Source organism: Emydura macquarii, unplaced genomic scaffold (genome assembly GCF_026122565.2).
Source record: "Emydura macquarii macquarii isolate MOO-44397 ecotype Brisbane River unplaced genomic scaffold, CSIRO-AGI_Emac_v2 contig_1790, whole genome shotgun sequence".
In the NCBI taxonomy this organism is placed as follows: domain Eukaryota; kingdom Metazoa; phylum Chordata; order Testudines; family Chelidae; genus Emydura; species Emydura macquarii.
Window position 1 is genome coordinate 4,042,197 of NW_027131927.1, and position 10,483 is coordinate 4,052,679.

The following is a 10,483-nucleotide window of genomic DNA, read 5'->3' on the forward strand; positions in this document are numbered from 1 at the left end:
CGCGTCAGTGCGAGGCGGGGAGGGGTGGGGGGGGGATGTTCGGATCCGGTCACACGCACTCTGATGCCTGGACAGTGGCGTTCGCTGCGAATGTCAGTAACCTGCCCGCAGGCGTGAGCCGATCCCCCTGCTCGAAGCTGCCCCTAGCACCGCTGGCTCCTGCCCCTCTGGACACAGGCCCCCTCCCAGGGTCAAAGCATCCTGGGCGTGACTGGGATTTGCAAGCCGGGTGTTCGGGGCTGCTGAGGCCGGAGGTTGGGGGCGGCTCCCAGGGAGGAGGGGGTTGTTCTGGGATGTTTCCCAATGCCCTTTGGAAGGAGTCGCTCAGGAAAAGGGTGTAAACGGGACCCTCCCTCCCGCTTGCCATCCCTGAAGATGACGCCCAGGGTACTCGGATACCATGGGGTATAAATGCCTGCAACAGCCCTAGGCCCCGAGCCTTTCCCTGCTAACCACCCAAGGAATCCCCTTCCCGCCTGTGCGTGTCGGGTGCAAGATGCAGCTTAGACTGTAGCAGGCAGTGGTCCTGCCTCAGTGTCTGGGCACAGCCAGCGAAGGGTTAAGACAGCTGCAGGCTGGGGACCGAGGAGCGAGGCAGCAGTTCTTCAGAAAAGGACCTGGGGGTTACAGTGGACGGGAAGCTGGATATGAGTCAGCAGTGTGCCCTGGTTGTCAAGAAGGCTAATAGCATATTGGGCTGCATTAGGAGGGGCATTGCCAGCAGATCACGGGAAGTGATTATTCCCCTCTATTTGGCATTGGTGAGGCCGCATTGTGTCCAGTTTTGGGCCCCCCCACTACAAAAAGGATGTGGACAAGTTGGAGGGAGTCCAGTGGAGGACAACAAAAATGATGAGGGGGCTGGAGCACATGGGTTATCAGGAGAGGCTGAGGGAACTGGGCTTGTTTAGTCTGCAGAAGAGAAGAATGAGGGGGGATTTGATAGCAGCCTTTAACTACCTGAAGGGGGTTCCAGGGAGGATGGAGCTAGGCTGTTCTCAGTGGTGGCAGATGACAGAACAAGGAGCAACGGTCTCAAGTTGCAGTGGGGGAGGTCTAGGTTGGATATTAGGAAAAACCTTTTCCCTAGGAGGCTGGTGAAGCACTGGCATAGGTTACCTAGGGAGGTGGTGGAATCTCCATCCTTAGAGGTGTTTAAGGCCCCTGGCTGCGATGATTTAGCTGGGGTTGGTCCTGCTTTGAGCAGGGGGTTGGACTAGATACCTCCTGAGCTCCCTTCCAACCCTCATCTTCTAGGATTCTAAGATGAAAAGAAAACCCAGGAGGCCGCATGGGCTGGAGGAACTGCTGGGTTTTAACACATTGCTCCCCCACCCCAGCTCGCCAGGACATGTGAGCAGCAGAAATGGGGGGGGGAAGGGGGCTGTTGATCTGGCTCCCAATGGAGTAGAAAGTCTTCCCCCCTCCCCCCCACCATGGAAGGAGGTGGCCCCGTTGGACTGGCAGGTCCGGGGACCCTGGCTGGAAACGGTTCCTGCGACGCTCTGCAGAGTGAGCTGCAGGATGCTAAAATCGGAGAGGGGTGAGCAGGCACAGGGGGCGCCTTCCTTGTTCTGTTTGTGAGCCCGGTTGTGTGGTGCGGTCTGACCCGTGCCAGAGGCAAAGCCCCGGGGGAGCCCAGGGCGAGGGTGCATTGTTGGTGGCGGGGAGAGGTGGGGGGGGGATGGGGGTTGTAGGGTTTGGCTGTGGGCTGGCTCAGGTCAGGGGTGCAGGGTCTGAGGGGGCGGGGGGTTCTGGCAGGGGCGAGCTGGCAGTGGGGGCTGTGGGGCATCGGGGGTGAGGAGGAGGAGGAGGGGCTGGGGGGGGGGGAGACCGTCTGGCTGAATGTGGTGATGGCTGCAAAGCGCTGAGTGGGAGGGGACAGAGGGTCATTACAACCTCTAGGCCTGGGCACGTCTCACATTCAGCTCTCCCTGCAGGAGAGTCCCCATCAGCAACAAGCATGGGGGGGGGGTCTATGACACACAGGGGAGCAGTTCCGATTCCACCCAGCAGGGGGCAGGGGAAGGCAAACACCCAGCAGCATCGTGGCTCAAAGCAGAATAGTTTATTGGGCCGGGCCCGTGGGGGGGTGGCATTGTGTGGCCCCCTCCCAGCCTCCCGTGGGGCGGAGCAGCCGGGCTCAGAACTGGACATAGGACAGGACCACGTCACCGGTGATCTCCAGGGTGTCGATCTGCTGGAAGCCGTGGGAGCGGTGGTTGTAGTTGAAGAGTGACTGCCCATTAGCGAAGACCTTGAAGCACTTGTTCCCACAGCGGATGGAGAGCTGGGGGGGAAAGAGGAACCTAGTGGATACAGCGCTGCCCTGCCCTGCCCTGCCCTGCCAGCCACCAGACCTGCGTTCGAAGCCTGGCTCTGCCACTGACCCCCTAGCTGCCCTCCCTAGCCAGTGCCCCACAGTCTGCACACCTGCCAAGCCCTGTTCTGTTTCTCTGCCTCAGTTTCCCCATCTGTAACATGGGCTAAGAGCAACCCTCTGCTCTTTCTAACCATACGTCTCAAAGTGCTTTATAAAGCAGGGTGGTGTCATTATCCCCAGTGTACAGGTGGGGAAATTGTGGCACAATGTGACTTGCCCAAATCACCCCAGCTGTGCCACAGGCATTGCTGGAATAGACTCCCCATCCAGTACTCTACCTGCTAGGCCACACTGTCTTCCTTTTGCCCTGCCTCCCACAGGAGATGAACGCACTAAACCTCCATCACCCATTCTTCTTTCCTGGGCTGGGACAGTGAAGCGCATGGAGGGAAGGGAGAGGCGTCTGCCAGGGGCCAATCCTTGCCCCCTGGCTCTCATGTGCCAGTGTTTTTCCACATGGTTCAAACAGATCAATGAGGCAGCATAGCCTGATAAAATAAAACTAGGGGAGGAGAGGGCCAAAGGAGAATCTCCCTTAGCTGCTAGCTTTATAGGGGCTCTGAAACACAGACATGCAGTTCTGATGTCATTCATCCGTGGGCAGCACCATGCACACACACGCATTGCTCTAGAAGACCCTGGGCTTGAGTTTAAGGGGAATCCCCATTAACTGTTAGCAGTATAGGGCATATGACACACATGTGCAATTCAGATTTCAACCAGCAGAGAGCAGCAGTGTATACACACACACAACCCTCCCCCTCCAAATGCCCCAGGACGTAAGCTAACGGAGAATCCACATTAATTGCTAGCTGTATAGGGGCTATGAAACACAGTTCTGATGCCAGCCAGCAGAGGGCAGCAGAATGCATGCCTACACACATGCTCCAGAAGACCCTAACGGAGACTCTCCATTAGCTGCTAGCAGTATAGGGTGTATGACACACACACACACAAGACGTTTACTCACATCAAAGTACTGGTTGGGTTGGAAAGGGTTGTAAGGCAGCGCTCGCTCCTCCGAGCCCCACTGGCCCTTCAGGAAGCTGTTCCTCACCACGGTCTGCTCGTTCAGGCGAGGGTTAATGTGCAGAGCAATGTCCTTGGAGTAGCCCAGCTTAAAGTTGATACAGAAGCTGGGGAGGCAGAGAACCCGTGAGACTGGCGGCTAGTAGCTTATGGGGCGGGGGGGGGGCACCTGGGCTTGAGTGGGGGGGTGCCTGCTGGAGTAACGCTGAGCCATGCCCTGGGGAGGGTCAGGTCTGTGGAGGTGGGGGGGAGGGTTGCAGCTGGGGCTGGATATATGGGCCAGCTGAGCCTGTAGCCAGATACACAAGGCCATTGCACCTGGATGGAGAAGCCTAGTCTGTGCTAAAAAACATGGTCTAAGGATTAGCGTGAGGGGGCCCAGGACCCCTGGGATCTATCCCAGCTCTGGGAGGGAAGTGGGGTATCACGAGTAGAGAGGGTGGGGAGGATCTGGGGGCAGGACTCATAGGTTCTATCCCCAGCTGTGTGCTGATTCACCATGAGACCTAACAGGGGCAAGTCACGTCCCCCTCCCTGTGCCTCAGTTTCCCCTGATGAAGGCAGTGCCATGGCCTCATACCTCTTAGCGCCCGGTGGGACAAACCCTTTCACCACCACTGTCTTCTTTGACGTCAGCCCGCCTGGGAAGTTACCCACATAGGGGACTTGCTGCAAGAGAATGAATGGAGACCCCTGGCTAGCGCTGCTGTCCTGGCCGGAGGAGCATCTCAGAGGTGTTCAGAGAGCAGGGTGGGGGGGTGCTCCCCCCCGGCCGACAGTGCTGACCCCACTGCAGCGCTAGGGGGCACTGGTGGAGCCCAGGATTTGGATACATCTTAAAACCAGCCATGCTAAAACTCCCTGGCCCTTTTGACGTGAGCTGGGATGCTGACACGGTGCCATGGCCAACTTCCAGCGCTAGTCACCCAGCCTCCCAAATCGCCCCCTGCAGGTCCAGCCGAACGGGGGGATTTTTCTTTTCTTCTGGCCACAAGCTTTGTTCAGCGTGGCTCTCAGACAGCTGGCACGTTCCACCCCAGAGGTGGCTCCATGCCAGGGCTGGGGGAAATGTTTCGGGAGAAACCACAGGGTGGCTTTACTGTGTGCGGGCATGAAACGGCAGAAGCAAACGCCAAGTCAGCTGTTCTTACCGGGTGGTAGGAAGCTGGGCCAGCCATCATCTGTGGGGCAGAGAAATCGAGGGGTTATTTGCTTGGCCAGCTGTGGAGTGACCCAAACCTCCCTCCCTAAGGCCATGGGGGTTTCTCCATCCCTCCTGTCCACGGAGGATTTGGGTCTGGCACCGCTGGTGTTTTTAGCGCTGGAGGGCTCCGATCCTAGCCCTGAGGGTGGCCGTCACCTGATGGCTCTTCTCGTGAAATAGCCGTGATGGGCACGTAGCTAAAATCCTCCCCTACCCCAGCAGTTTCAAGTTGGCTACACGCTGCTCCTCCACTTCCTGTCTTAAACTGCTAGATTTAAGATTTAGTAGATTTGCAGTGCAGCTGTTACATAGGAGTCGCACCCTACCCCAGAGGTGGCTGCATCTCAGTGCAGCGTGAGGGAGCCCCATATAATCAGCTGCCCCGTTCCAGCCTAGAGGTGACTACATTTCAATCATGGGTGACATGATCTCTGTATACGCAGCCGCCGTGCCCCACCTCAGAGGTGGCTGCATCTTGGCGCTGGGTGAGCGGCTCCTTTACAAATGGTTCGTGGTAATAAGAGGGTGTTTATCAGGGAACTCTCTCCTCCCTGGGCCCCACTGTACTTACCGGCAGGCTGGTGGGTTGGTGCATCCCCATATTCAGCTGCATGACCTGCGAGACGGAGACAGCGTAAAGGGGGGACGGACAAAGGGACTGGGGCGGCAGGGTTGAAATTGCTCTCCTTAGAGAAGCCCAAGGGAGCTGGGCCTGTGGCTCTGATCCAGGGAGGAGTGGGGTTGGCCCGGGGATACTGGCTGGATGGGCCCATGTGATCTCTGCTCCCCAGGGGAAGTGGCTTCTAGGACAGAGGGAAGGTCCCTGTGACTCTTCTTTGTGTGTCTGTGGGGGGGGAAATCCCTGGTATGGGGACCTCCTGCAGGGACACACACACACACACACACACACACACACACCCCTCCCGCCCCCCCCCCCCCCCCCCCGCGGTCCATCTGCTGCCCTCACACTGCATCAAGGGAGGGACTTCATAGGGGCCTGGCTCAACCTTGCTGGCTTGTGGGGTGACGTGTGGCTGCCATGGTGGCTTGGGTGCCCCCTAATTGCCCACGCTGAGCTGGCATCTCCTCCACTCCCAACCCCGGGCATCTGGGTCTCCTGGGTACTTACAGGCATCCCGGGTTGCGGGTAAGACATCCCCTGCAGGAAGGAAACGCGCATGAGACGGCACAGCGAGGGAGAGGTATGGTCAAGCCAGGACTCCTGGGTTCTCTCCTGGCTCTGGGATCTAGTGGTTAGAGGGGGGGAGGGGGAGGGAGTTGGGAGGGAGGCCTCCTGGGTTCTGCCCCCAGCCCCTTTACAATCCCGGCTCTCAGATTTGCCCCTGAACCAGACCAGGCACTACCCATTTGCTGGGGGTGAGTGGCACAGTCTCGTGCGGCCCCGGGGCAGGCCCATCCCACGTCTCCGCCACCCTCGCACCCCCTGGTCGCTCACCCCGCCTCCCATCATCACGCTGCCTCCGATGATGTTGAGCGACTGCAGCTCGAGGTCCCCGTCCACATCCACGACCTGCACGCGCTCGGGGGGGATGCGGTGCCGGAACTGGTAGTAGGGGGCCCCGTTCACTGTGATCTGCAGTGGGAGACAGGCAGTGTCAGGATCGACCCCCCCACACACACACACACCGAGGGGAGCAGAGGAGCCTCTCTGGGTGGGGGAGGGGAGACCAGACATCTTGAGGTTCACCCTGGGAAAGAGGCATCAGCTGCCGACACGGGGCGGGGGGAGCTTTTCTCTCCTGCCCCTTTGGCTTCTTTCTGACCCCCCTGCTGGCAGGACCCGGCTCACAGGCAGGGGTTGCCAGACTGGGGGGGAAGGGGAATGGCAGGCAACTGGGGGTGAGGCCTCCTGGCCCCCCAAGTTAGAGAGCAGATGTTGGGGTGTTTGTGGGGGGAACCGTGCAGTTAAAACAATTCTCCCTTTCAAAGCCCAGATGGTTGGGGCCCCCCATCCTCTTTCCCAGCCCGTTGTGGAGCAGTCCCCACCCATGGGGGGCGCAGTTCAATGGCAGATGGGGGTCTCGTCCCCCTCATCTTCCCCCATCCCCTTGATCCAATGGGGCCTCCCCATTTCCCCTGCCACACGTGGGGGGGTCCCCCCCAATTGCATATGATCTCTCTGCCCCCAATTCCAGAGGTGGCTATCCACAGCCCCCCATATCCCTCATGCTCGCCCTCCCGCCCCCCTGCATTACCGTGTAGCCCTCGCCGGTGACGATGAAGACCAGCTCGAAGGGCTGCCCCTTGTGGAAGGGCATGGCCTGCTTGCGCTCCTCCTTGGCCCACTTGCCCTGGAAGCTGTTGAAGACGACCGTGTCCCCGCTCTCGAAGCGGGGGTTGAAGTGCAGGGCGATGTCAGCTCCCTGCTGCTGGCCGCAGGAGAAATTGACGCGGAACCTGGGGGGGGGGGTGTCAGTGAGGGAGCTGCTGGGGTCGGGGGGATGGGCAGGGTGTCACAGATCCCCCCAAACACACCCAGCCTCGCCCCCCTGCTTCCCTCCGCCTCCCGCCTGTCGTCAAATGTCCGAGGCTGCCTTGCAAATCGAGTGCCGCTCAGACACATCCAGGGCGGGCCAGGATGCAGATTTTGAACCGTGTCGGAACCGGGTCCCAGGGGTCGCGGTGGAGTCTCCGTCACCGCCTGTGTTTAGCATGAGAGGGGCTGTTTTTCAACAGCTCTGCGCCAAGAATCATTCTGGGGCCAGTCTCTGGCCTGGGGGATCCTGGGGCTCAGACTAGTTGCACACAGCAGTCCCTGCTGGCCTGGGAATCTAGGCCGCCAGCCGCCGGGCTGCCCTCAATTCCTTTCACACCACAGCAGATCTCTTATTAAAAACGGGGGGCACCTGGCCAGGTCTGTCCTGCCCCACTGGGGACGTTTCCATGCCCTTGTCCAAGGCGCTGGCGAGACCTTTTCCAAGGCAGAGCATGTGCAGTTGCAGGCGCCCAGGGGAATTCAAACTGGGACAAACCAGTGCAACACTCCTCTGGGGGCCAGGGCCTCTTGGTGGCTCCAACAGGAGAGGCTGGAGCCTGGTGCGATTCTCCACCCCACCATCAGTTGCACTGCTGACCCCTCCTGGGTGGACTTGGGACTGATGAGGTGTGTGTCTTAGGCCCTATACTGCTGAGAGTGGAGAGGGATTTAGTTCAAGAGGGCTGGAGCAGGGAGGGGCTGAGGGCTGGTCCCACGAGAGGGGGAGCTCACTGTCTTGTGAAGGCGTGATCCACACCCCACAAGGGCGGGCAGTCGTTTCTGGGAGAGGTCCAGGGATTCCCCCTAAGTTGGTCTGAGCAGCGATGGGGCCTGGTTGCTATAGAAAGGAAGCAGCTATGGAGCCCCGTTACTGGGTGTGTGTGGGGGGGTGTCTTTCTGGAGTTGCCATGACACAGGCTTTTTTTGGTAGGTGCCACACTTCCTCCCACCCTGTTGTGATCCCCTTTCACCCCGTCCCTCCCCCTGCACAGCCCCAGCCAGAAACTCTGGGACTTTTCCCCACATTCCCTCCCTGAGCCTGGTGCTCCGAGCTCTGCTCTGCTGGTTCCCACTTCTGTACTAATGAGCCACAAACCCAAGGTCGTTGTGCTCGTTAAACATCCCGTGGCGCTTTACGTCATGTCCTGGCCAAACTGGACCGTGAACAACGCTGGTCTGCATCCCAAGAGCCCCTGTTACACACTGCCTGTCCCCAACGCCTGTGAGGTGTGGCTGTTAAACAGCTGCCACGTTTCACCCCAGAGGCGGCTGCATCTCAGCACTGGGCGAGGGATCCCTGTATAAACAGCCCTCATCCCACCCCAGGGGTGGCCGCATCCCCATGCCCCACCTCTGACCTGGTTGCATTTTACTGTGATCCCATCATGCCCTGCTGGGACCATTGGGGATAGAGGGAATTATAGACATGAGAGTGTGTCTCTTTGTCTCTCCTGAGCTGAAGAGCCTTCCCCGGGGTTGGGGGGGCCCAAGCTGAGTCACTACATGGACCACCTCCCCCACCCCCCCGATTCAGGCCAGCCCAGGGACCCAAAGCACCAGCCGGTGTCCTGGGTGCAGGGAGAATGAATTTGCAAACCTGGCTGGGAGGGAGCAAATCTTGACTCCTTCTGACCCACCCCAGCGCCGTGCTGAGGTGGACAGGGTGGGGTGAGCACCCCAGGGTGGGGAGGGGGAGACGGTGGGAGCCTGCCCACCCCAGAGCTGCCATAAGCTGATCCCCCACCCCCGCCACTGCCCAGAGGGTCTCTGGAAGTGTTACCTCTTGGTGTGATGGGGCACCACGCCCTGCACGTAGATCGACATCCCGGGCCGCAGTCCCCCAGCGATGGGGGTGACATAAGGGAGGGGCTGAAAGAGAGAAGATGCTGATGGGGAGAATTGACTGGTGACACCCCCAGCCCCATAGACTCACAGCATTGGAGGACAGTACCACCCCCCAGTACTGCCCGCTCCTGGCCCCACTGCCCTCCAGCCTCGCCTCCCCCTGATTTGCCTGCCCTGGGATTGGGATCTGACCTGAGCCCCTTCGGCAACCAGGCCGCAGCAGGTTGTGGGGAAACCGATCACTTTGCAGGTGGAGTCTGGGGGGAGCTGCAGCTCCTTTAACGCGTTCCTTGGTTAGCAGCATCCCCCCCCCACCCCCCCCCCCGCCTTTCCCCAAGCGGAGTCTAGTTAGCAGGCGTCTGCAGGGCACTTTGGGATCCTAAGGGGCAAGGAGCCCCTGAGGGACCGTGCGTTAATTATTAATTGGTTCCACCCCACAGCTGAGTGGGGTAGGGCCACCCAGGACTCCGGTTGGGCTGGTATCACTGGAGCTGATGCACTTGAGAAACACAGTGGATTGATCGGGTTTTCCCCTCCCCACCTCATCTTACGCTCCTCACTCCTTGGCTCTTATCCAGGGGCCTTCCAGAGCGGCTCCCCTATGTTGGATGGCTCTCGGGTCCAGGGGCAAAATGTCGTGCCCAGTTCTAGAGCTGCGCCTGCTCAGTGGAGCTGTTCGCTGGCAGCAGGCAAGCCAGGACTGTCGCTGGTGGTCAGATTGACCCAAAATTTGCTCGGGTGGAACTTGGGGGGGAGGGTGTCCATGGGGGAAATTCGAAGTGCTTGGAATGAGGGGTTCCAGAGATAGGGGATCTTTACAAATACAACCCGTGCTTGGTGTGCTTCAGCTAGTGCCGCGCTCCCAGCCATCGCTCCCTGAGGGCCATCGGGCACCCTGGGATTGCCCTAGGCGTGGGAGACTCCGGACTAGGCCCCAGGCAGTCCAGCCCAGCAGCACGGGGTGGCACATCCCCCAGAGCAGGCTGCAGCTCAGGAGCCACTGAAATGGGTGCAAGGGTCCCTGATCCTGCAGCTCTGGCTGGGGCAAGGGGAGGACGTGGGAGTTAATGAATAACTGGTCTTTAACGTCTTGCCACTCAAGACAAACTGCCTGCTGAGCTCCAGCGCTTTCCTGAGCCGCCTGCTAGCCTTCATTCCCTCCCTTTATTCCTGGCTGGTTGTCGGGGAAGGGATTAGGGGGAGCCCCGAGCGGGGGCGACACTCACCGGGTTGTAGGTGGGGTAGTAGCCGGGCGCAGGGATGAAGGCCATCGGGATGCTGGGGTCTCTCCCTGTGCAGTGAATGGGCAGGATGGGGCACAGGGCGTGGGGCAAGTGGAGGGCAGGGGTTTTATCATGTTGGCCTGGGAGGAGGCGGGGCCGCAATGCCACTCGGCCGGCCTCCACCCACCTGCCCAGGTAGAGGTGTTGCCCCTGACTGGCTGCACCCAGCTCAGTGGAAAAATCCCCATTTCCCCTTTTTGTGGAAATGGCAACGCCTAATTTATGATGATCTAGTGGTTGGA

At 59.8% G+C, this 10,483-nt stretch overlaps 1 protein-coding gene across 1 annotated transcript; it reads right to left on the reverse strand.

Annotated features, from left to right (window-relative positions):
• Positions 1–1,836: 1,836 nt before the first annotated feature.
• On the reverse strand, positions 1,837–10,267 carry LGALS4 (galectin 4). Its single transcript, XM_067556726.1, has 10 exons — positions 10,185–10,267; positions 8,894–8,982; positions 6,833–7,034; positions 6,073–6,210; positions 5,746–5,775; positions 5,188–5,232; positions 4,564–4,593; positions 3,993–4,081; positions 3,354–3,519; positions 1,837–2,290 (listed from the first exon to the last, which is right to left on the reverse strand). The coding sequence occupies exons 1-10, from the start codon at positions 10,227–10,229 to the stop codon at positions 2,144–2,146; spliced, it is 981 nt and encodes a 326-aa protein (XP_067412827.1). The 5' UTR covers positions 10,230–10,267; the 3' UTR covers positions 1,837–2,143.
• Between the last annotated feature and the right edge of the window lie 216 nt (positions 10,268–10,483).